The sequence below is a fragment of the Pseudorasbora parva genome, chromosome 15 (assembly GCF_024679245.1).
Source record: "Pseudorasbora parva isolate DD20220531a chromosome 15, ASM2467924v1, whole genome shotgun sequence".
NCBI lineage: Eukaryota > Metazoa > Chordata > Actinopteri > Cypriniformes > Gobionidae > Pseudorasbora > Pseudorasbora parva.
The window spans coordinates 10,647,932-10,675,075 of NC_090186.1; the positions used below are offsets into that span (position 1 = coordinate 10,647,932).

The window sequence follows — 27,144 nt, forward strand, 5'->3', positions numbered from 1 at the left end:
CCAAAACTCAGCGGAATTAAACCACAACATAACGGAGTTAAACCAAAACTCAGCGGAATTTAACCAAAACACAACGGAGTTAAACCAAAACTCAGCGGAATTTAACCAAAACACAACGGAGTTAAACCAAAACTCAGCGGTATTAAACCACTACTCAATGGAATTAAACCACAACACAACTTAATTAAACCACAACACAACTTAATTAAACCACAACACAACTTAATTAAACCACAACACAACTTAATTAAACCACAACACAACTTAATTAAACCACAACACAACTTAATTAAACCACAACACAACTTAATTAAACCACAACACAACTTAATTAAACCACAACACAACTTAATTAAACCACAACACAACGGAATTAAACGACAACACAACGGAATTAAACGACAACACAACGGAATTAAACGACAACACAACGGAATTAAACGACAACACAACGGAATTAAACGACAACACAACGGAATCAAACGACAACACAACGGAATTAAACGACAACACAACGGAATCAAACGACAACACAACGGAATCAAGCCACAACACAAGAATTAAACTAGCCTAGAAATCTAGACGCACCCTAGCGGCAGCAAATCTAATTTGCCGAGTGCATCATCTAGCAAATCTCAATACACTTCTGAGCTGTAAACGGCAAAAACAGCTCGGGCCAATCACGTTGTGTATAGAGTCGGTGGGCGGGGCTTAACATAATGACGGCCGAGTTGCGTTTGCGTGCTTCTAGTAAACACAGAAACTGGTGAACGGAGGTCTTTTAAATCAGCTTTGACCGCAACTCTGAAAGACTTGGAGTTAAGCTTTTCTCTGAGAAAAGAACAAAGAACGGCACTGAAGTCATTCTTAAAAAGGGAAGATGTGTTCGGAGTTTAGCCGACCGGATAACAGCGAAAGTTAGTCTTCCTTGCCATTGCTCTATAGACTGGCCAGTCTTACAAAGATATAAACACTACGATCAGTTCTAAGTGTGTAACCATTGTATAACGACATGAAATATCAATTCAAAATCACCTACTTGCATTATATCTGCATATTTATATTCGGTAGCGCTTTTCCTCGCTATCACGGTGCTTGATGCCCAAGGGAACGTCTGTCAATTGCACCATGCAGTTGAAACATATAATTTGTATGAATTAAAATTACATTTAACATTTAAAAACAGACATGTTAAAATTCCACAGCTTGGTTGGATTGTAAAAGAAACTGACTCAACAGTAATAAACAACATTGGAATTTAAAAAGTTAAACCAATTTTTTTTTATTTTAATTCATAAATGTATACGTTTCAACCACTTGGTGGAATTGGCAGACGTTCCCTTGGGCATCAAGTGCCATGATGCCAAGGAAAAGCGTTTTCGAGCATAAATATGCAGCTATAATGCATGTAGGTGAGTTTGAATTGATATTTCATGTTGATATATAATGGTTACACACTTAAAACTGATGGTGGTGTGTATATCTTTGTAAGACTGGCCAATCTATAGAGCAATGGCGAGGTAAACTAACTTTACCACACTCTGAGAGCCCCTTCATGGTCGGGAGCATTTCCATTGTGTTGTCATGATTTCGTTGTGTTGTGGTTTAATTTAGTACGGCTGCACTACTAGACCATCGTAAGAAAGCCTTTATTAAAGCCCCGGAGTCGTGTGTATTACTTTTATGATGGATGGATGCACTTTTTTGGGCTTCAAATTTTGGGCTGCCATTATATTGCTTAGAAAATACATTTTTAAATATAACTGATTGTATTTGTCTGAAAGAAGAAAGTCATGTACACCTAGGATGGATTGGGGGTGAGTAAATCATAGGGTAATTTTCATTTTTGGGTGAACTATCCCTTTAACGGTCCCTTTAACACTTTATATTAGGTGGCCTTAACTACTATGTACTTAAACATGCATTTACACAATAAGTGCATTGTGACAAATGATTCATTAAAATGTTAGTACAAAGTAGTTAAGGCCACCTAATATAAAGTGGGTCCCTTTTAACAATAGTAACACTGCTGTAAAAACCCACCCAGGCATTTTGTACTTGGCAAGAATTTGAAAACGAAATGGACGACAAGAAAATTATATGCTAAACGTGTTTTTTTTTTTCCTTTCTCCTTGTAGCCCGACTCTGATTCGACCAAACATTCCACCCCCTCCAACAGCTCCAACCCCAGCAGCCCCCCGAGCCCCAACTCTCCCCACCGCAGTCAGCTCACTCTGGACAGCCTGGATCAATCACTGGACGGCTGAAAAAGGATGACTCCTTTTTTTCTCCCCCACCCTGCACACACCCTAGGCCCCCCCCCCCCCCCCCCCATATCAATCCGCTCTGCTAGGACTCACTAAAAAGTGCCAAGACTCTTCCAAGTCTCCTGCTCACCCAACACAAGGGCCAAAGGTTTACCCCCAAATCCTACAGCTGGGTAGACGCACCAATCGCCACAAGGGGAAAGTGTTGGGTTTTGGCCGGCAGGCTTAGACAAAACACCTGAGCGCATCAGAGCCATCAAAAAAAAAAAAAAAGGAGGGAAAAAAAAAAAAGATAACAGCCCCCCCTGGTGGAAATGTCATTGTATTACACTAACTGAGTCAGATTAGCAGTATAATGGACTTTTATTTTATTTTAAATCTTAATTTTGTGACATGCTCCTGCAAGTTTTTTTTGTTTTTTAATTATTTTTATTTACTTTAGTAAATGATCATGCATTACATCTGCTGTGTCAGAATTGCTTCTGGATTCTTAGCTTCCCTTCAAAGTAACGAAATGAGGGGAAAGAGACTTCTTATGCTGTTTTTAAAGGTATATTATCAGGAACACTCATCAAGCGGGCCGAAGAGAGGAGCGTATCGGGAAGACAGGAACTGAGGATGGTATAGGACTGTGACTTTCTTGTATAAACCAATTGGACACGTAACATGATTCGTCACAGATTTGTGAAACGTCTCGCCTCATCTCATGAGCAATAGATCGGCGACACAGACTTTGGGGGTTTGAAGCCAAACCAGAGGGCACTTTCATTGTCATATAACTCCCCTTTCTCTTTCTCCAGTTCTGCATTTAAATCAGCCTTTATAATATTCATGTTTTAACTTAGATGTTTCCCACAAAGATAGTTCAGCTTATCACCCGGAGAAAAAAAGAAAGCAACAGAAATGAAGACTTTACATATAGATAAGTGTTATAATAATAATAATACAAAAGAGAACGGCACACAGCTACAAATATTCATAGGATTTCAGTAGTTCATCTTAAGCTGCTGCTGCTGCTTTGTGTGCTCTATTTAAAAATAAAGGATAAAAAATATATATGTGATAAGGTTATCTCTCCATAGCCATGCTCTGATTCTGGTTTATGTTTGACACATGTGAGCAGCCATGTGGGACCGTCACTGTTAAAGACTCCTATCTGAACGCTGATATGAGTTTGTTTGTTGACATGCTTAAGATCCGCATGCATGGCCGGCATATCCATTATCACTCAAGTGTGCCTTCGGTGCCAACTTCCATTTCAGTAATAAACTGTCCGCTAAAGCATTTCAGTGGTTTTGATGAGGCTGACTGTAATGTATTAAGTTGTCCCCCTCCTTTCTGAAATACTGTAAAACACTTGCACATTTTTTAGTCCAAGGAAATAATTTTGTGTGAATGGTTTTACCTGTACCTCCTTCCCCACCCATACTTCACTTGTCCGCTTCATCAGATGGAAGTTTATCCTCAGAACACTACTGCTTTTACTTAAAAAAAAAAAGAATCACAGGTTGAAATCTTTGTAATTATTGACTTGTTAGCCACATGAATTTGAACAAACAATAAAAGAGTACCTGTTGTGCTTTTTTTGTTGTTGAAAAGGAATCATTCATATCTAGGCTAAAATTATTCTTTGGTCATTTTAAGTCAACGTTAACTGTGTACAAGTCTCGTTTGACTAACTACTGAAAATATGACACTATGGTCAAATACCAGAGTTTTTATTTGAGTAAGCCGTTTGGACTGTTGCATAACCATGAATTACATCGCATAACATTTACATTGCAAAACATTTTTGACCAAATTATATTTTAAATGCAAGTTTCTTTTTGATAATTAATATTAACTGATGAATGCACATTGGGACATTATTGTTTTGTCTAAAACCTCAAAAAAACTCTGTTTTACTATATCCTATATTGATGCAATATAAAAAATGCAGATACAGACAATAGGAACCAGTGCCAAGCATAAAGTTTGAATTGTCTCTTAATTGGACCCCATTACATTTATGTTTGGCAACTTATATTTCTGTGATCTAGGTTAAAGCAGATATGTGGAAAGATCTGGTATACAGCATTTATTAAAATAATTAAATTGTAATAATTTTAATAAATTTAATAGCAATTATTAAATAATAATTCTGTTTTTTTTTTTTTTATGAACATCAATGAGATGCATGCTTATTAGAGCTCGGGGTGTTACCTGATGATATCGCCGCCTTGTGGAGGATTTCCACAAAATTCAGTACACATTCATTTACTCAAGAAGTATGGATTTAGTTTTAGTGAGGTTACTTGTTGAAATTTGACTGGCTCCTGGAAGGCCAGATTGTTTTGAAGTCATATAGCCACTTCCACACGAAGCCAGAGTTTTCCCTATCCAATCTTTATTCCTCATCTCCTGAAACCTAAGACCCTTTGCTGTGACACTCATATTTAACTCAGGTTTCTTCTGATCCAGATGTATTTGGTTATACTTATTGGACTTGATTAGGAAAGCCACACACCTGTCTATATAGGACCTTACAGCTCACAGTGTATGTCAAAGCAAATGAGAATCATGAGGTCAAAGGAACTGCCTAAATAGCTCCGAGACAGAATTGTGCACAGATCTGGCCAAGGGTACAATAACATTTCTGCTGCACCTAATGTTCCTAAGAGCACAGTGGCCTCAATAATCCTTAAATGGAAGACGTTTGGGACGACCAGAACCCTTCCTAGAGCTGGCTGTCCTGGCAAACTGAGCTATCAGGGGAGAAGAGCCTTGGTGAGAGAGGTAAAGAAGAACCCAAATATCACTGTGGCTGAGCTCCAGATCCTGTCGGGAGATGGGAGAAAGTTGTAGAAAGTCAACCATCACTGCAGCCTCCTCAGCATGAAAAAAAAAAAAAACACCTGAAGGACTAAAGTCTAAATAAGAAATAAGATTCTCCGGTATGATGAGATGATAGAACTTATTGGCCTTCATTCTAAGCGATATGTGTGGAGAAAAATATCACCTGTCCAATACAGTCCAAACTGTAAGCATGGTGGTGGCAGCCAGGAAGACTGGTTGCAATCGAGGGAAAGATGAATGAGGCCAAGTGTAGGGATATCCTGGACAGAAACCTTCTCCAGAGCCTCTCACATTGGCTTGCGGTTGCTATAATCTTGGCATATGAATCAAAAGGAGTGCAACCCCCAGGGAACATCAGAGCTCATTCCACGAGGGGCTTGGCTGCCTCTTGGGCTCTGTTCAGGGGAGTATCACTGCAGGATATCTGTTCTGCTGCCAGTTGGGCTTCTTCCTATACGTTTATGCGTTACTACAGGCTGGATGTCACCAGTACCTCAGTACATTTGGTCTTGGGGGTGGGGTCTTCCTTACCCTGCTGTCTTTATGTGTGCCACACATAGCCTATGTTTCACGTCCTGCTTCACACCGCAGTTACACGGTTGTGTCGGTGTGGTGAGTTCATGATTATGAGACGTGTCGTGCACCGCCCCTCGGGGTGACTGTCTTTTTCTGGCTAACAGGACCTCACTGTGAGTGTATTGGGCAATCGGGGAGCTGTCCATGTCTCTCCCATAGGTGGATCTCGAAATGAGATGATGAAAGAGAACAATAGGTTACTGTCGTAACCCCGGTTCCCTGAAACACTGAGTAGAGAGATCCACCAGCTTTGCCCTGCTTGCCGCAAGAGAAGCAAATGTACTTACTGATGTACAGTAGCATATGCAACCTATTTATGCCCGCAGGTAAGGGGTGGGGCCTTACTGGGCATTGGTTGCACGCTTCTGCTTGTCCTGTCCATAGAGGTCCTGTCAGACTTGGTGAAATTGGATGCTTCTGCAGAGGTCAAGTACGGATGCCCTTCCCATAGGTGGATCTCTCCACTCGACGTTTCAGAGGACCGGGGTTACGACAGTAACCTATTGTTTTTCTTTGGGCCAACCCGGCCTTTATACCCATATGTGCCAAAAAATGCTTCTCATTGTTCGCATGCGAAGTGTGCCACCTAGGCCAGCTTATTTATGTCACTGAGCATGTTATTAGTGCCTTCACCTGGCACCATAAAATTTCATCTTCATGTGTGTTGTTAGGTTTATTCATGAATGAATTTTACCGCATGTCTTTTTTTCATTGCGTATGGTCTGCTATTGTCTGATTTATTTTGTATTAGGCAGAGCTTTAGCCTAGTCAACCTTGCTGGCTAAATCAGAATATTTAGTAACCTATTCTTATTTTTTTCAGATTTGATTCTTTATATACTTTTCATGCTTATTGTTATTGCCATTTACAATATTGTGTTAATTCATAAGTGGCAGTTGGCCATGAGGTGGCTTCAGGCGGATTTATACTTCTGCATCGGACCTGCGCTGTAGCCTCTACGCCGTATGCGTCGATTTTCATTTATACTTCTGTGTCCTTATCCTTCCTTATCCGTGGCTACGCGTGCAACACTCGACGCAGAAGTATAAATTGTAAAAAGTATAAATAACATACGTGTTTGTTTTATGTTTTATTATTCATATCACAACAGATCAGTGTTTGTAGAAATAAATAAGGATGTATAAAAATGTTATGCTATATATATTATCTTGAAAGATAAATCATAAAAGTGTGTCTTTCTTTTTAAATGTTGGTGCTTGTTGGACCCCTAAAAAAACGAACAATAATATCTATAAATAATAATGTAATCGGATATGCATTCTATATATTTATTTAAAAAACTACGTTTTGCAATAAGTTGTAGTATATATATATATATATATATATATATATATATATATATATATATATATATATATATATATATATATATATATATATATATATATATATATAATTAAAAAAAATTGATTATCCACAATTAATAAACAAATTTAAATTAAAAAATATTGCAATATAAAACAACAAGCGTTTCAACTTGCACCATGTCCCCAAAATACATACAATAATGACAGCGGTATATATTTATGTATATTTTTTTTTTTTATCAGACTTTTATTTTGGCGACATGTTGAAACCAGGAAGTAGTAGAAAAGAAATCTGACGTTTCATGTGTAGGTTTTCACAGTAATAATTCGACGGTAAGTATATGGTGATTTATAAAACCATATTACATATATTTGTAAAATAATAGTATTGCATATGAAAAGACTACTTAAAGGTTGCAATCTTAGCGAATCTCGAAATGACATTTTGGCAGATGAAGATGAGTGCATCGTAAAGAATCACCTAAAAGAAGTGACATGTTTACTAGCATGTCATGCAGCTGAGAGCTTCGGCATTTGGACAGATCAGATGAATCACCGCTAATAAACATTATGGACCTGCAGCAGCTCCTGCAGTTTCCTTTGGAATCTAAATTCGGTATGTTTTGCAGATGACACGGGCCAAACCAGAGGATGATGAGTACTGGAACAGCTCCAAATTTAAAGCGTTCACATTTGATGATGATGACGATGAGTTTTCACGAGTAAGTTTATTGTGTTTCTGTTCTCAGCTCTATTGAGTCCACAGTGGAAAATGACTAGACTTTATGGCCCATTTGGTCCTAAAAAACATATTGTATAGTTATATATTATGAAGACAACACATTCTTTCTCAAATTAAATAGTTTAGCCAAAAATATATACAGATTTTTTTAAAAACATATTTAATTACCAATTAAATAAGCTGTGTTAGAATATAAAGGACACGTTTTCAAATCAAGTTTTTAAAAGCAGCTTACAGTAAATCCATTAAAATTAGTATTAAAATTAGTAAAATTAGTACCTGATTCAGACATTGTTGTGTTATTTTCCAGCTGAAAGAGTCCAAACGGGCAGTGAACAGCATCCTGGTTGACGATGATGATGATGGTGACGATGATGATGTTGAGAGAGTCAGCTGGACTGGGGAACCTGTGGGAAGTATGCAGTCTTTTCTCTGATCGTTCTTACTGTCTTCGCTGTTTGTAATAGCGATGGGAAGTTCGGATCATTTTACTGATTCTGATCTTTGAGTCTCATTCAGTAAAATGAACATATATTTTTTCAAGTCGTTTCATCCATTTCAGCAGCATGAAATGTAAAATGTTAATAGCCTCAACATTTCCATTTCCAATTCCCTCAATACATCAATTTACACAAATGTTGGTCACATTTAGATGACGTCATGCTTTTCTCGCAGCCCAGGGAGCGAGAACTGTTTCTCTGTTCTTGCGGAGTATGTTGAAGCCTTAACACAGATTTGTTAATAATATTTGAGAGAAATAGACCTTTTGTGTACATAGAAAAAGTCTTAGATCTATGAGTTCAGCTCATGAAAAAGGGGGGCAAAAACAAAAGGGTTGCGTTTATAATTTTGTTCAGTGTATTAACTCATTTCTGTATCCAATATGGTCAGATGAGTGCAAAAGAACTAACAACCTAGATCCTAGTCTCGACAGGAAAACGAATAATTGTGTGTGTGTGTGTGTGTGTGTGTGTGTGTGTGTGTGTGTGTGTGTGTGTGTGTGAAGGCATCTCTTGGTCAGTCAAGGAAACTGCCTCCAGTATCCGCTCAGGAAGTGAGCAGAGCTTTCCCAAAATAGACACCACTCCTTCACTGTCCAAACAAGGGTCTGGATATTCCCTGAGCTCCCTGTTTAAAGGTAATCTATAGTGTTTAAATGTTGAATTAAATCATTAAAGACCTAAAACAATCTGCTTCTGTTTATATTCCCTCAGCAAAGAGCAAACCTGGTGCTTTCCAGTCCTTCTCTGAGTGTAAGTTCAAGTCATTAAAGCATTTAGGATTATTTAGCCCTAAATTCGCTTGTGTTATAGTTACGTGTTGTTCACTGTTTTCTAGCTTTTAGTGACACATCTACTAGAACATATGCACCAGAGCTGAGGAAGCCCAGGTCAGATGGAAAGGTAATACATATGGCCATGGACATTTGGATATTTTTTATGTTTCTGAAAGACATCTCTTATACTCACCAAGGCTGCTTTTATTTGATCAAAAATACAGTAAACGGGAATATTATGAAATGTTATTACAAATACTTTTTTAATTTAAAGGCAAAATATGTAAGATTTTATTAAAATATCTAAAAACCTCTAGAACAATGTTATATGTATTTTGTTGACTTATCCGAAATGTTTCCAAGAATATTTAAATCCAGAGAAATAAGCAATTTTAAGCAGGACACGGACCCGTGTCTGTGTGTTGCCTATCAATGAGCCTAATTTCCAGTGTTATTTTGTAAAAACCATGGAAACACCAAAGACACTTTAATATATTATGTGTTTTATTAGATAGATGAGCAACTGTCTGGAGACATTCATCGACAGAAAACGAATCATTGTTATAACTCAACATAGTTAGTCTTCTTGTTTTCTTGATTTACAGCGAGTATCATGTTTTACCATGCCTAATATTGATCTAGCTTACTGCAGCGTGCAACAAGTGTCTCATAGCAGCCGCTGATTGAACGAACAGAGTAGCATTATAACATAACTTTCAACACACTCAAATGATGTATCTTGTATGATAAAACAGCTCTGCGTATGCATGACCAGAAAAAGCGGCCGTCTGCGGCATAATAAAAGCTCTGTGAAATCAAGGCATCATCAAGCTACACCTTTGTTTTGAACAAGCGACCTCTAGCTAGGCCTGTAACGATAACACAGTTTGCTGGACGATAAATTGGCCAAGAAAGTATTGCGATAAACGATAATATTGTCGTTCTGAGACCATTTTCATTTAAAATAATGATAATGGCATAAAAATGCAGGTACAGCTTTTCAAAGATCAATAAACATTCATTTCTAAAGACTATTTAACACTAAAAATGGAAAGCATTTTAAATAACCACAATAAATGAACAAAATTACCAAACACAATAAAAGCATGGACTCTCAGTCTGTTTAAAAAATGCATTTAAATAAGTACCAAAAACAATAAATAAAAAAGATGAAAACTGCAATGGATGATTGTGTTTTAGGAGCATATTAGGGGCGGCACGCACGGTTCACAAAACCCACGGTTTCGGCTCGTATCACGGTTTTACGGTCACGGTTTTCCGTTCTGTACGGTTCTTGTTTTGTTTTTGTTTTTTTATCCAGAAATGTACTTCAGCATATGATAAATCAATTATCCACAATTTAGGAGTATTAAAGGTCCCGTTCTTCGTGATTCCATCTTTCAAACTTTAGTTAGTGTGTAATGTTGCTGTTAGAGCATAAATAATACCTGTAAAATTATAAAGCTCAAAGTTCAATGCCAAGCGAGATATTTTATTTACCAGAAGTTCCCTTTCAAAGCCTACAGCGAACGGCCGGTTTGGACTACAACGGGAAGTGCAGGGATGTAATGACGTTTGTTGACTAACCCTCCGCCCACAAGAACACGCAAAATAGGGGGCGTGGTCTTGCTGCTCTCCCACGTGGAGAAGAGCGCGCATTCAGTGCTTGCATCTCCCCGTTATGGTAAGAGGCGGGACCTTTCCGGGCAAAGTGCGCTAAGCTGCTGTCCAATCACAACACGGGAAGTGCTGGCCCAATCAGAACTCATTACGTGTTTCTGAAGGAGGGACTTCATAGAACAAGGAAATCATCAGGCCGTTTTTAGGACAGAGAAAACAGCGCTGTACAGATAAGTAAATTGTGTGAAAAATACTGTTTTTTTACACGCGAAACATGAACTCATGTTATATTGCACACTGTAAACATAATCAAAGCTTCGAAAACACGCGAAGAATGGGACCTTTAATAAAAAAAAATGTTATATCATAGCCTAATCATGCACAAACTGAACTTGACCATCTCTGAGGAAAGCTAGTCTCTTGATGACATGCTTTTCTTTTATTTGGCAAATAAAGGAGAACGTGTGTTGCTATCTCTACAGGAACTCATGTGCCTTTTTAGCACACAAAGATTGAACTGAAGAATTAACTTGCGTTTATCAAACTTCAGTGTAGCTTTAAGCCTCGTTTATACACGCTTCGTCCGCTCGACAAAAAATACGTCGACGCGGAGTGCCCAAGAACCCATTTCGCTTGCCGTTGTGCAAGTCAAATTTCGTAACTGTGCGTGTGGCGCCGCAACCGAAGAGCCATGAGTTCCAGACGAATCTGCTGGCCGAGAACGACGTCTCATCACGCTGCACCCGGTCTGCGTGTCGAGTATAAACACCTCCCTAAACGGACAAGGCAAGCGCAGTCAACAAGAGAGACAAGGAAAACAAAAAAGCATGCAAATGGAAATTATCGCGGCTGGAAAAATTATCGAGCTAATTTTTTTTTATCGTGCGATTAATTGATTTATCGTCTATCGCGACAGGCCTACCTCTAGCGCCGTAAAATTACATATCGTGCCTTGAATATATTTTAAAATGTAATTTATTGGCAAAGCTGACTTTACAGCATCATTGCGTCACGTGATCCTTCAGAAATCATTCTAATATGATTATTTTCTGCTCAAGAAAAACATTCTTATTATTATTATCATTGTTGAAAATATATTTTTATGGAAAGCGTGATACATTTTTTCAGCATTCTTTGATAAATAGAAAGTTCAAACTGCATTTATTTGAAATATAAATGAAAATTTTAATTTTACATTGTCCTAGTGACACGTTACATGTACTTACTATAGTAATAACAGTTAATGATGCATAATTACATGCGACTAACCCTAAACCAAATTCTTATTATGTCTGTAATTAATTTCTGTAGTTACATTTGTAAGGACACAGTTGGCACTTCCTTTACACCTGACCCTACCCTTAAACTGACCCATATCACCACACCTGTCCCTAACTCTACCCGTATCCCACCTCAATATCAGCAAAAGTGCTCTGCAATACAATTTGAACACAGTGAGTACATTGTACTTATTTTTGATGTAAGTACATAGTACTTTAGGCCACCAAATATTACTTATTACTCAGTACTTAAATGTATAATTACACTGTAATGAGGGCAGCCTAAAATTAAGTGTAATATAGAACTGTTTTAGGGTTAAATATATATATATGTGTGTGTGTGTGTGTGTGTATGTATGTATGTATGTATGTATGTATGTATATATATATATATATATATATATATATATATATATATATATATATATATAATCATTTTTTAAGGTGTTGTTGTTAATGTGTAATTATATATTTAAGTTCTGAGTAATATGAATGTACTACATGTTCATTAGTTAGGGTAGGATTAGGGTTTGGTTGAGGGATAGTTGCATGTAATTATGCATAATTTACTGTTATTACAACAGTAAGTACATATGTGACAAGGACACTGTAAAATAAAGTTTCATCTTTTGTAACATTCATGTATTTACTGTAATTTTTGATGAGCTGGAAAAAAGATGTGCATCTTTGCTGGAAAAAAGTATTAATTTTGACTTTTATTATTAAACTTTTGACTAGTTGCATTTGCTTGGAGGGTAAAAATGTTCCACTGTGTAATTTAATTTATTTTTCTTTATCAGTTTCTAACGCTGACTTGTTATCTAAATGCCCATAGGATTTTGTCAGCGACCTGAGTCCAGAGGAAACTGTCAGGAGAATGCAGAAAGGACGGGTAGGGGGCAGCAAAGAGCTGTGAATTATATAATGCCCTAGAAAGGCCAGGAGGTCTGTTATACTGCTATACTGAGGTCTTCCATTCTTAATTTCAATTATGTTGATGAGTCAGTGGATGAACCTACATTTCCATTTCACATGAGCCCTCCAAAAAAAAAAAAAAAAAAAACACATACTGGTAAAATATACTGTAATATAATGAAATATTAGTCCTGAATTTATGTTACTCACAAAAAAACTTGGGAGTAAAAAAAAAAAAAATTTAGTCAGAATACATGGCTGCTTTTGTATGCTTGTCAATGGAAGAAAAAGGCTTTTTGCATCTCATTAAAATTATTTTGTTATAGGCGTTTTCCCTGGAAAAGTTCCGCTCTCTGCAGGACAAACTTCTGCTACTGGATGAAGCAGTTGCTGTTTATGATGGCAACGTCATCACTGCTGTGAGTCGCACTTCACACACTATCCCTATATGGAAGCGCTGCCATGACTTTAGAATGACTGACTGATATTAGTTGGAACAGTTTGTTTATACTATCACTGATCCTTTTCATTCTCCGACTGCAGGTCTTGATCTATTTAAAAAGGTCATTAAGTAAAGGTGAGATGTTTCGTGATCTTTCATTGCTCAGCAGTTTCTCTTTATGTTTATGTTCAAATGAAATATTTACTAGAACGTCATTTTTCTGTCATTGTTGCAGAAATCCTCTTTCGAGAGTTAATGGCGAGAGATGTGGCTTTGCGTCATTACGTTCACTATTTAAAAGAGATAGGAGAACAAAAGCTTTTGTTGGAGTTACTGAAGTAAGTTCACTGTTTTTATATTTAAGTTTCGCTCTTTAAGAACATCATGTTATAAATCAGTTTTGGCTATGGTCTTTTTTTGTGCAGAATGGCTGGTATCTATATATTTGCATTGGTAATTTAATTTGAAGGGTCTTATTGTTGTGTGCAAACTTTATGACTTTGCTCACCAACTGTATTTCAGGGCTCTTGGCAGGACAGAAAATATGGCGGTAGGTACTGCACTTCAATTCTCATTGACCACATGTCAGTATACACATGACCAATGCTCTATGGTACAGTGTTGCCTCCAGGAGGTATGACCAAATTCGGCTCACTTAAAAAAAAATCTCCTAATCTTTTCTTCATCAGAAGGGGAATGCACAGTATTAAATCATGGAACTGCAAATACTTCCTCTTTTATGTGAAAGTACCGTATTTTCCCTTGTAAAAATGTGTGTGTATGTATATGAACCCGATTCCAAAAAAGTTGGGACACTGTACAAGTTGTGAAAAAAACAGAATGCAATGATGTCGAAGTTTTAAATTTTAATATTTTTTTCCGAATATAACATGGATGACGTATCAAATGTTTAAACTGAGAAAATGTATCATTTTAAGGGGAAAAAGGTTTTTAAATTTTAAATTTCATGGCATCAACACATATCTAAAAAAGTTGAGACAAGGCCATGTTTACAACTGTGTGGCATCCCCTCTTCTTTTTATAACAGTCTGCAAATGTCTGGGAGACAAGTTGCTCAAGTTTGGGAATAGAAATATTGCCCCATTCTTGTCTATTACAGACTTCGAGTTACTCAACTGTCTTAGGCCTTCTTTGTCGCATCTTCCTCTTTATGATACCACAAATGTTTTCTGTGGGTAAAAGATCTTGACTGCAGGCTGGCCATTTCATTACCTGGATCCTTCTTCTACCCAGCCATGATGTTTTAATTGATGCAGAATGTGGTCTGGCATTGTCATGTTGGAAAATGCAAGGTCTTCCCTGAAAGAGACGATGTCTGGATGGGAGCATATGTTGTTCTAGAACTTGGATATACCTTTCAGCATTGATGGTGCCTTTCCAGACGTGTAAGCTGCCCATGCCACACGCACTTATGCAACCCCAAACCATCAGAGGTGCAGGCTTCTGACCTGAGCACTGATAACAACTTGGGTTGTCCATGCTCTCTTTAGTCCGGATGTCATGGCATCCCAGTCCAAAAAGTACTTCAAATTTTGATTAGTCTGACCAAAGAACAGTATTCCACTTTGCCACATTTTAAATGAGCCTTGGCCTAGAGAAACTGCCTGCGCTTCTGGATCATGTTTAGATATGGCTTCTTTTTTGACCTATAGAGGTTTAGTCGGCAATGTTGAATGGCACGGTGGATGGCATTGTGTTCACTGACAATGTTTTCTGGAAGTATTCCTGAACCCATGTTGTGATGCAGTGCCGTCTAAGGGCCCGAAGTTCACTGGCATCCAGTATGGTTTTCAGGCCTTGACCCTTATGCACAGAGATGGTTCCAGATTCTCTGAATCTATGGATGATATTTCTCACTGTAGATGATGATAACTTCAAATTCTTTGAAATTTTTCTCTGGGAAACTCCTTTCTGATATTGCTCCACTATTTTTTGCCGCAGCATTGGGAATTGGTGATCCTCTGCCCATCTTGACTTCTGAGAGACACTGCCACTCTGAGAGGCTCTTTTTAAACCCAATCATGTTCACAATTGACCTTATAAGATGCAAATTGGTCCTCCAGCTGCTCCTTATATGTACATTTAACTTTTCCGGCCTCTTATTGTTACCTGTCAACTTTTTTGGAATGTGTAGCTCTCATGAAATCCAAAATGAGCCAATATTTGGCATGACATTTCAAAATGTCTCACTTTCGACATTTGATGTTATCTATATTCTATTGTGAATAAAATATAAGTTTATGAGATTTGTACTTTATTGCATTCCTTTTTTATTGACAGTTTGTATAGTTGTCTTCACTTTTTGGGAATCGGGTTTGTAAACACAAACTTTTGATAAACAGCACTAATAAATATATAGTATCTTAATGCAATTTAATAGAAATAAGAATTAAATGTAAAAATTCACTTAAATAGAAAACTTTTCCCCTCTATGTTTTAGAGGATTCATGACAGCTGAAATGAGTTTATGGCTTTATATAAGTGAAAAGAGGAAGAAATCTGCTTTTGTCTCATTACTATCATTTGTTTTAATATAAAGGGAAAGGAGAGGAAGTTGGAGGTTCTAATGGTTTTTTTTTTGCAGTGACGTTTCTGTTTGATCACACATGCATTGAAAAGTCCTCTTTGTATTTTAAACAGTTGATTCAATACAAGGAACACTTGAATATTAAGGATGAAGGCCGAAGAAGAGACTTCCTCAAAAGTTGCCTCAGGTAGCGATCTTTCAGAGTGATTCAGTCGAGAGTTCAGAATCATCATCCGACTTCTCTTCGATGACAAACTGATCCATGTAATCTTGCTGTTTTTTTCATCAGCCTTCCTTTTTCTCAAGACGACGCCACTCACGTTCAAGACCACTATACACTCCTTGAGAGGCAAATAATCATAGAGGTGAGGGAACGAGTCCAACCACTCATGCATGTACACATTTTAGAATAATAGTAAAGTCATTCAAACTATGAACTAACACCAGTGGAACTCTAAAAATTATGTAACGAGTAACGACTAATAAATAATCAACACATTTACTTTTATATATATAAAATTTACTTTCAGCTTTTTAAGGAATTTCAAATATATATCACGAGGTCATGAGAATAGAATTTAAGATCATGAGAATCAGTCAAATGTGTCCAAACCTTTGACTGCAATTGTAAGTATATAAATAATTGAACCAATGTTCTGGTCATTTTAATTCTAAATTATATAATCTAATATATTTTTAAAGGTTCCTCATTTTGTTTTTACGTATCCTACAATAGGTTTACATGCATCCAAGGTAAAAAAACATTTACATTTTCTCATAATGCACACTGCAGCATCAACTCTTTTCTCAGTGTTTGAAATGGTTCAATGGTTCCTTTTCAAACGCTGGCTCAGTTCTGATTGGTCAGGTGGCCTAGTCTGCCGTGATTGGTCGACTGCGTGCAGCATGTGTCAGAAGCAAAATGTCCATTACCATATCTGAGTTTCAGCTCTGGAGGTTTCCCCAGAACGGTGATATGAACAGTAACGATTATGTCGGTTTAACCAAATGAATTCCAGCTTGAAATCTTCAATCTTTGAAAGTGCATGCAGAAAACAGCATTTTCTCGACATGCCGACAACATGAACCAAACACTTCCAGGCCTCAGGTAAGACTGCAGTGTTTGAGGTAGTTGGCATTGTTTGTAGGCAGCCAGTGGGGACTAGCCTGACGTGGTCATACTCAATTCTAGTCAGAATATGAGTCTGAAACTGCTCCATTGGGCTGTGATTATGAGGCATGTTTCAACCATATTGTCAAATATGATTTGAAGCCAGATTTGAACCTTTAGGCGGCCTCCACGGCGCGGACATCTTGGGACCGAGTCTGCGCAGTAGCGATTTCGGGACCGGAGTTGCGCAGTAGAGCGCAGGAAGTAGAGCAGGAAGTACAGCTGCGATATCAAAAGCCCGCCCACACTCTCGCAGATGCAGAACAATTAATTATGTTGGTGTGAAATAAACAGTTATGGAAATGTAGAAATTAAAGCTAAAGCTCAAATCTGCTCCCAAAAATTCCGAAAAAAGTCCGTTAGTGCCTCAGTGACATTTTCACTCAGAAAAGACGATGAGCTCAGCTGTCAGTCACACCCCCCGTTTTTATAGCATCAAATAACTAAAACTAAACTTATTTTAAAAACAAACACTTGAAATGATATCATCGTGATGATAACTGCCTTCAGTGACATAAACTAACTTTGGGAGAAAAAATTTGAAGTGTAATTTTATCATTTAGTTTGCCTCACGTCCATTAGAAAACACAGAGGGGCAGTTATACTGGGACCGGTCACCGGGGGGGCGATCGAGGCGCGAAAGCTTCAGTAAATGAGAGGGAGACTGCAGGCTTGTGCTGCATCCCAATTCGCCTACTTATACTATGTCCTAAAAGTATGTACTCTTTTTGGGAAAAAAAGGTATATACTTTTGAGTGTGTAGCAGAAAAGTATGCAAGCTTTGGGACATACTACTTCGCCATCTTTAACGGACTCTGTCGCTTAGTTACGTGCATCCCGTCACCGTTTATCTGCCCTGTCAATCATCGTCAGATTCGTCACAGTTCAAATCCTCCACATTCAGTTTAATCTCCTAATGTATCGGAGAGAAATGTAGCCGCTCATTGATCTGTCATGTGTGGGTCTTTGTGGGTCAGAGACTCTCCTTATGCTTTGCAGTTAAAATATAATGATGCATTTAAAAGTTAATGGCCAAACGTGTCATTAAAAAAGTTCACAATGCTGCTGCAGGTGAAATATAATGTGGACAACACTGAATAAATATATTTTTGTCAGGTTAAATATTGATAGGGTCACTCAAAGCCCTTTATCTAAACTTCTCTGCTTACCCGTCGGACTCGCACATCCGTCATGTTTGTAGTTGTTTAACGCTTTTTATCCGCGATAGTAGTTCTAATCGAATCCTCGTCCACCTCGCAGTGGGTTGTGGGCAATATCAGCCGTTAGAGTGCCCATCGATCCATACTTCGAATTCGGACCGGAAATAGTAAACCATCCGGGAATCTTTGGAATACTCTTTTCAACATACTACGATTTGGGACATACTAATACTATTTTCGAATACTATTTAGGATGGATAGTATGCGAATTGGGACGCAGGGTTGGTTTCAACAGAACCTGGAAAGATCTCAATTGGATAGACCTACAACCAATCAGAGCAACGTACGAAGCAACGCATTGTCAAATGTCAACAGACAGAGTTCAACTGCACTGTGTTGCCAAGTCTGCGTTTTTTTCCGCGGTTGCTTTATATGTCCAAGGGTTGAAGCGACTATTAGATATATAGACCCATGAGTGTGAATTTTATCAGGCAATCTTGCCAAAATAACACACATTTTACCCCCCAAACACCATTTTTCCCCCGAGAAGCTATTGTTTAGGGCTAGTAGTTGGCGGATTAGGTTGTAAAAACTTGGCAACCCTGTCTGCACTCGCTAGAATAAACGATCTTAGCCGGTGTTGTAAAAAATAAAAGAATTTATTGATACATATAGTACTTACCCAACATGATCATCCTCTTTGAGAGAAATTGTGAAGGTGAATGCAGATACAAACAAGCTCTCCGTTTAGGATTCGAGTAAATAATTATAATCTAAGCTCCTATGATGACGCGCATGATTACGTTACTGTTGATCATCTGTCCGTCGTCGTCTAAAGCCCGCCCTGATAATTTCATTGGTCCGAACAGTTTCTGTTCGGGGATAATTACTCCTCTATGGAGCGATGCCAGACCGAATTGCCCGACCTAAAAATGTTGTGGGCGTGGCTAGGTTCGGCTGGCATCCAGGCTAAGTAGAGACCATAAACTGGCTTTATGCAAATGTGTTACAAAACTAAGTAGGTTCGAGCAGGAAATAAGACTGGAATAACTCTGATGAATGTTTTCTGGCAGTTCAGAATAATTTTTTTCTTTTGGGAGACAATAATGTTAAAGCTACTCTGTACTTTTTCCATCTGCTATATGGCGCCTATTCAAAACAAAGGTGTCGTTTTTAACTTTGAAACTCTGCAGACCTTTTACAATCACAATCATATTACACACTACATAAAAGGTAATATGGGAAAACAACTCAATAGGGGCACTTTAAGGAAAATGTATCCATGACAATGCCTCTACTTTCAAGAAAGTGTTTGAATGTCAAAAAATGACACAAAGGTTTTCTGCCTTTCTATTTCCGCCTCACCTTGCAGTGCAGAAATATTTCCCCTTCACCTCCTTACTCTTCCTTTTTCCTGAGGGTGGTTTGATAGGTGATGGGTCGCTCTGTACAGAGGAAAGTGAGAGGGATGGGCTTCTCTAAAATTGGGTTACACCGCAGATGTTTCCTTAGATTATGAAACGTGATAAGCACACCCACTTTGTTCTTACGGCATAGTAGCACCTAACAAGAGAGATTCAGTTTGCATCAAACTGAAACATCGTGCAATATTTTTTTGTCAGGCAAGTACGTGTATTTTCTGTTTCATACATCCTGTGTCTGCTACTCTAGGGCTCAATGCATGAGGATGCCACATTCACGATCAAATTGATTTGATAGAAATTGCTTTGCAACATGCATCAAGCCCTGTATACTTTTTTCCTAACAATGGGGGAAAATTTGTGATGTTTTTTCATATAGGCTAAATTGCTCAATATTTCGTTGATAAACAGTGCATGTTCACAATGTTTATGCTACATTCATAAATGTAACATTTGTCAAAGTTAATAAGCTCAGCTCAGGAACTATTGGGTCACAGTGCATGATTTGTGAAGCAGGGCCTTGTCAGACATAAGAAAATGGCTCCCGAAAGAGAATATTTTAATGTCAAGGGTGTATCACAGCATGTTTTGCAGAAATACATTTGATTGTTGTGTTCAATGTGTTTGTTTTTTCCAGGCTAGTGACAAGAAGGCAGATGCAGATATCTTTAAAAAGTTCCCTAGAAAAGCATCTATTCTTAATATGCCAATCATCACCACACTTTACTACTCCTGCTTTTACCATTACGGAGAGTCAGAGGTACAAGCTCCTACTTCACTACAGCATATTGTATTATGTTATGTAGACAAATTAAATATATTACAATTAATTAGGGTTGGGTATCGTTTAGGTTTTTGACAATTCCGGTGCCAAACCGGTACCGGTGCCTGAACCGATACTTAAAAAAAAAAAAAAATAGCCACAAAACGACGGTGGATGATATTAAATAATGTTTTTTTTTAATTTTTATTTTTTTACAATTCTTTAAAGGAAGTGTATGTAAAATTGTGGCCAAAACATAGTACTGCAATCACTATCCTGACTCGAAGTTTTGTGGTTGGTAGATAGGTGGAGGGCGGAGCTTCAGGCCAAAACACATGTCAACATCAACATCAGTTGAGGGCTGCAATAACAACTTTTAAATGACGATATCCTGGCCGGACTCCTGTTGTCAGTGATATAAGTATTTGAAATTAAATGATTTCTTAATGTCTAGTTACATATCAGGGCCATTTTATGATTAATTGAAATACATTTCTTACATAAAGTTACTTTAAATTGAACAATTTATTAAAAGTTTAAAGTATACTTAAATTTATAAATAGATACAAAACACAATTTACTTAAATTCACAGTAAAAGCTAAAGCCACCTAACCCAACTACAATAGGCCTAATTTAACACTATAACAACACTAATACTAGTAATATTACAGCACTAATAACAGCAAGTAGTCTGTAGTCTTGGTCTGCTACAAACCAGCTTCAGTGCAGCATCATTTTGCATTAATTTGACCATATTCACTGGCTTAGAAGAATGCATTGACTAATTGTCTCAATGGCAACGCTTCTTGCTTTTCACGACACACCCGAGCTCAGCTGTATCGGTTTATTTCGTTTTTTTTCTTTTTATTCAAAATATTCACAAGCTCATGAGCTATCTGATATTTAGATTTTCAAATATGTGTAAGTGAATGTGTTTTGTCCTAATGCTCATGTTAGTTGATCGAATGCGCGATGGGCGCCGCCATGTTAGTTTGCGCCTCAGAGAATCAGATCTGTTGGATTTACGTCACGTAAATTCATCCTCGTCTCATGAAATACATGAAAGTAAGTGACCGGTGAACTCTGAGAAGATTAGAGTAAACTATATAGTAACTTATATAATGTGTGTCTGATATGAATAAAACACAGTCAAATTATAACTGTCAGAAAAGATTCTTATTGCCACTTCCATAGACATATGCTTGTTTTTGCTGCTTCTTATATCCATTTAAATGTCTAAAACCTAAAATAAACATGATGTGGTTGAAAACACTGAATTGTTGTGATATGTGACGAGCGCTTTAGCTCAGCGAAAGCACGTTTGATGGCACCGAAATGAGGAACAGAAATTTGTGTTCTCATTAGGTTTCGGTAGCCAACCCTAATTACAATGTATTATAAATATATACGATATACACCACTGTTGGTTAATTTTAAAATGGGGTTTCTTATGCTCACTAAGGCAAGAGTAAAAAATACAATAAAACATAGTAATATTTTGAAACATTTTTGAAATTTAATATAACTTTTCTAACATATATTTTTTTTAAATGTAATTTATTCCTGTGATGCCAAAGCTGACTTTTCAGCATCCTTACTCTGTAACACTTTATAATAACGGCATGCTATGAATCATTACTAAATAATTAATAATTCATTTATAATCTCTTTTGAAAAAGCTTTACAAGGTACAAATAGTCCTCACTTTAGATGAGCTCACAGAAATAGTACAAATACTGATAATTACTAAATGTTTTATAACTAACTGAATTAATCATGAATTACAGTTGGAATATGTGTTAATAAAGCATTTATTAACACACTGAGTAACTATTTAAATGTACATTTATACATATTATTTAAACATGTGGTAATAATTTATTAAAGATGCTGTATGTAAGTTTTCGACTGTACTAAAGCATAAAAATACCATAGCATGCTTCCTACATATCTGCAAACATATTAAGTTCGCATACATGCTTCTCTGGAGAAAAAAAATGCAACAGCCAGTTATTTTACTTTGATTAATATGCGTTCCGTTTTGTTTTGGTCGGTGCAAATAAGGCACGTTGCCAATTTACCCAATAGAATTTCGACACCACAGTTGATGGAAAACATATTGCAGCCATACAAGCCAGCAAACAAACTGGGTCAGAGGTCGCAGATTATACCGTGTGTAAGTCTCCTCGCCTTCCATTGCGCTCGTTCCTGTTGCGTGTTCTCAAACTGGCAAACTGCATGAGCATTGAGTCTGGGGAGGAGGGGGCGGTGCAAATTATATTTTGAATTTAGTGCAGTACCCATTTCAACCACTAGCTGTCATTCTTACATACAGCACCTTTAATAATTTACTTACACTTTCTAAATGACCTTATGAACCACTGACAACTCCTAAAAAACTGGTTTGTAAATAATGTAATACTTAATTTAGAAATGATAAATTGATTATTAATAAAGTATGAAAATACAATTATTAAACACATTATAGACAGGCTTATAAAAATTGTGAATTAACTATTTCCTAATGTTTGTGACTCACCATGCAGTTATTGTAAAGTGTGTCCTTTATTATTTATTTTATCAATATTGAAAACAGTTTCATATTTCTATAAACATTGATATTGAGACTTAGATGAATAGAAAGTTCAAAAGAACCGCATTTATTTGAAGTAGAAAACTTTTGTAAAATCGTAAATGCCATTACTAAATTGATCAATTGAATGTGTCCTTGGAGAATAAAAGTATTAATTTTCTTGTAAAAACATTTGAACAGTGGTTTATATAAATTGTTGTATTCCATTCATTTTGTCTTATTCATTGACTAATTCAAGTAAGCAGGTTAACTTTTAAATGTACGTTTTTCACAACTTCAGATTTTTTTTTTGTCAGACAATTAAAACATAACTATATCTATTTTGTAATCTGAAACTTAACACAGCTTATTTTATAATGCGATAGTTTTGAAATAAAGTGGTGGCCAAAAGGATTATAACACCTGACAGATCTGAAAATAATGACCTTTTTGCCTCCAAAACATGATTTCATTTTATAATATTCATGAAACATGCAGATGGTTGCTCTGACCATCAAATATCAGATGAAGTGAGTCATAATGTTTTTATCCACTTTGGTGTGTTTTCCTCTTGCAGCAATTACAGCACATCTGTCTGGCATAGTGTCAATATATTTCCTCTGAGAACTTCTACACTAATGTTATGTTATCCCATTCCTTCTGCAACTGAAGCCAAAGGCTTTCCTTTATTTACATTAGATCTGTCCAGTTTATTTTCCTACTCGCCCCAAAATGTGCTCAATGGGGTTGAAGTCCAGACTTTGACGAGGCCAGTCCATCATTTTCAATGTTCCAGTAGATTCCTTCTGTCGCAGGTAGTCGCAGGCAATAGTTAGAAGAATGTTTCAGATCATTTTCCTCTTGAAAAATAAATCCAGGCCCAATAAGACAAATCCCAGATGCCAAGTGTCCTAATAATTTTGCCCACCACTGCACATGATACCCTTGTTTGATATTTAAACATTTTAGTATTGTTTAAATCCAAATGCTTCTGGAGCCACTGCATTTCAATATATTTTTCTTCTTCTACAGGGAACTTTTAGCAGCCCTTCAAACATTAGAAAAACCTTCCGGGTAAGATACAGTCATATGTTCATGTAATTTAAGATTAATTATAATCACGGATATTATAATTTTTTTAGTATAGTTTTTTTTTTAGTACAGTTTCCATTGATGATGATGATGATGATGGGGTGTCTAAATTTTGACTAGTAGTGTATAAATAAGCATATGTGGAAGTTTTAAGTATCTTTCCCCTTAACCTGTGTAACTTTTGTCATGTTTGCTGTGGCAGATTTCAGAAAAGCAGTACATTCTCACAGCTCTTGGCGCAAGAGCAAAGTTGAAATCGTGGTTTGATGTGGATAGTCTGTTCAACACCAAAAACTGGCTGGGGTACACCAAGAAAAGATCTCCCATTGGCTTTCACAGAGTGGTGGACATCCTGCAGAAGAACAGCGCCCCTATACAGGTACATCCGTTTCAATGTTGTAATAAAACTGCTCAGCTGTGTCTCCGCCCATCCCATCATGCACTTCAATGCAGCTTCCCATGATCTGCAGGTGCTGCAGGAGTATGTGAACCTCATCGATGACCCAGAGCTCAAGCTCAGTGTGGCTCTGAAATATAAATGCCATGACGTCATCATCAATGTGAGTTGAATCTCGAGTCGGTATGGCTGTGTTTGTGGCTTTCTCTGCGTAACATTCAGATTTGTCCATTTAGACGTACAGAGACCTGAAGGACCGACAGCAGCTTATTGTGTACAGAGAGAAGCTGGAACGAGACTCGGTTGAGTACAGAAAGATCCAGGAACTCCTCAATAACGGGGTAAGAGGAAGTGAGCGGTCATTGCTGAATCATGTATTCTGATTCACACTTTCAAAACAGATGTGGGGAAATACACCAACATCTTACAGTAATTTATCACTGTCTACAACAGGTCACTTCATGTGTTTCAATGCAATGTGTTACTATGAACTAAAATGTCTGATTTTTGTTACTTTAGCAAATCAGATGGAAAAACTGACACATGGATCCTGGCACAAGGCAGAGACGAAACTGCACAAAAAAAACACTATGAAGCTGCTTAAAATGGAGCCATCTTAAGATGAAACCTGGACAAACAGGACTGAGATCCTCACAGATATCGAATATTTCAAAGAATCTGTGGAGTGAGCAATTCTGGAGTGATTCTTTTGCAAATGCATCCGTTCAGTATGACGAAACTGCCAAGTGTCCTTCTGCCAACTCTACAGGGGAACATGTAGAAAGAAATAATGGAGGTCTCTGAGGTGAACCACATACTCTTAAAACTTTTTTTTTGCCTGTGTATTGAATTCTGAACATTCCTCAATATTCACTGCTTTTTTATATTAAAGATAACATGACACTGACACAAATGTTTCACTGGTGTATACCTGACTGAAGATTTGAATCTTGCTAAGACAAAAGCTGTAAAAGAGATTTTGACTGTTTCGACTGAAAAGATTTGTCAATGAAGTTCCCCTGCTATTTCATTTTGACAAATTTTAGTCAGTAGATTGTGTCATTTAATCTTTTCATAAGATCCCCGTAAGTCTCAGTTCTGAAAGATCTAAACAAAATAAGGTAAAGCCATGAAGTGTTTCTATACCATAGTAAGACTGTTACAATGGTTTCAGTCCAAAAATAAAAATTGAAATCAACTGTTATTTATGACAAACAGTAACCAAGCACACTGTCATACTATCACATTTAGTCATAGTTCTAAAACAATGAAATATGTTCGCTCTCTTGATGCATATATTTTGAAAATATAACAAAAATGTCAGTAAAGACATTTATAATATTACAAAAGATTTCTATTCCCAAGAAAAGCTGTTCCTTTGAACCTCTATTAATTAAAGAATCCTGAAAAAAAATAGCATGGTTTCCACAAAAATATTAGGCATATTAAAAATTGTTTTCAAGATTGATAACAATCAGAAGTTTCTTGAGCAGAAAATCAGTGTATTAGAATGTGACACTGAAGACTGGAGTAATGATGCTGGAAATAAACTTTGCCTTCACATGAATAAATGTCATTTTAAAATATATGAAACTATTCTTAATTGATATATATATATTATTGATATTTTTGAAGAAGCAGAATGTGGAGAAGATAAATGTTGCAGATCCCAAACCTTTGAACAGTATATTGTATATTTCCACCAAATTCCAGGCCTGCTAAAACTGCCGCTACGACTAGGTCCAGATCCAGCCCAAGACCTGTCAGTCCCGGAACCAGACTTGCAATAGACAATTTTGCTCCATTTATTGTAGCAATCATTTAAAACTTTCACCTTTTCATCATATTTTCAATGTTTCCAACTTTTCAGGTAGCCTACAAACCCACAAACTATCACTGATGATAAAAATGTAAATATTTTAAGCTTTGTCATAATGAAAACACTACTCCTACAAGTTTCCCATTTGGTAAGGTCATAATGTGGGCTCATAAAATACAGTGCTGGTTGAGGTAATTATTAACTTTAGTCACTGGAAGTTGTTACACAATGAGACATTAATGTTTTGAGACCCATGTCAATGGAAAGGTTATGTTCTTTTAGACTACATAGCATTTTTATAATTTCCATTTTAGGACATTAGATTACATTAGTTGTTTTGTCTGTGCCAGTGAGTAATATCTCACCACTGACTGTTGCCGTATATGTATTTATAGTTTTTGCTGTTGTAACTTAGCTAGGGGGAAACTGGCAAAAATTAAAATACAACAATTAATAAGTTATTTGCAACTTTTAGCTCAACCTGCTAGAAGTAAATGCTGGTTCTGGTAGAAAGGTGTCAGAATACACAGTGCATCGCAGTTTGTTGTTTATGGGGCTGCATATAGTCGCAGACCAGTCAGGTTGCCCATGCTGACCCATTTGAGCATCAGAACTTGACCACAGCAATGGAAGAAGGTAGCCTGGTCTGATGAATCACATTTTCTTTCACATCACATGGATGGCTAGATGCATGTGTAAAAACAACCCGTCAAGCTGGAAAAAAAACCAGAAAAAAAACAAACAAAATAAAAAACAGATGGGGGACCCCATAAATGAATATTTGATTCAGTTTGAGTAGGCCTACTGGTTGGTTTGTCAGAGGGGATTCCCGGTACCTTTCGAGCAATATAGAATGAAAAAAAAGTTTTAGTTTCAGAAATATGTTGTGGTCAAGCTCTAACTTAGACTTTGTTAAAAA

At 37.0% G+C, this 27,144-nt stretch overlaps 2 protein-coding genes across 8 annotated transcripts in view; both read left to right on the plus strand.

The window, feature by feature from the left end:
* Positions 1–2,325, plus strand: part of cdc42bpb (CDC42 binding protein kinase beta (DMPK-like)) — a 100,962-nt gene extending 98,637 nt beyond the window's left edge. For all 7 annotated transcript variants that reach the window (XM_067417093.1, XM_067417094.1, XM_067417098.1 and 4 more), the window contains one exon: positions 2,139–2,325. In XM_067417093.1, the coding sequence (XP_067273194.1) occupies positions 2,139–2,267 (129 nt within the window). In that variant the 3' untranslated portion in view covers positions 2,268–2,325. The remainder of the gene's footprint in view (positions 1–2,138) is intronic.
* A 4,936-nt stretch (positions 2,326–7,261) lies between these two features.
* vipas39 (VPS33B interacting protein, apical-basolateral polarity regulator, spe-39 homolog) lies at positions 7,262–25,832 on the plus strand. The gene is made up of 19 exons (XM_067417101.1): positions 7,262–7,339; positions 7,636–7,728; positions 8,059–8,164; positions 8,755–8,886; positions 8,963–9,001; positions 9,087–9,151; positions 12,760–12,816; positions 13,166–13,258; positions 13,383–13,416; positions 13,517–13,619; positions 13,804–13,831; positions 15,943–16,016; positions 16,119–16,194; positions 20,219–20,341; positions 23,950–23,991; positions 24,212–24,388; positions 24,480–24,569; positions 24,643–24,747; positions 24,926–25,832. The coding sequence occupies exons 2-19, from the start codon at positions 7,636–7,638 to the stop codon at positions 24,944–24,946; spliced, it is 1,458 nt and encodes a 485-aa protein (XP_067273202.1). The 5' UTR covers positions 7,262–7,339; the 3' UTR covers positions 24,947–25,832.
* The last annotated feature ends 1,312 nt before the right edge of the window (positions 25,833–27,144 follow it).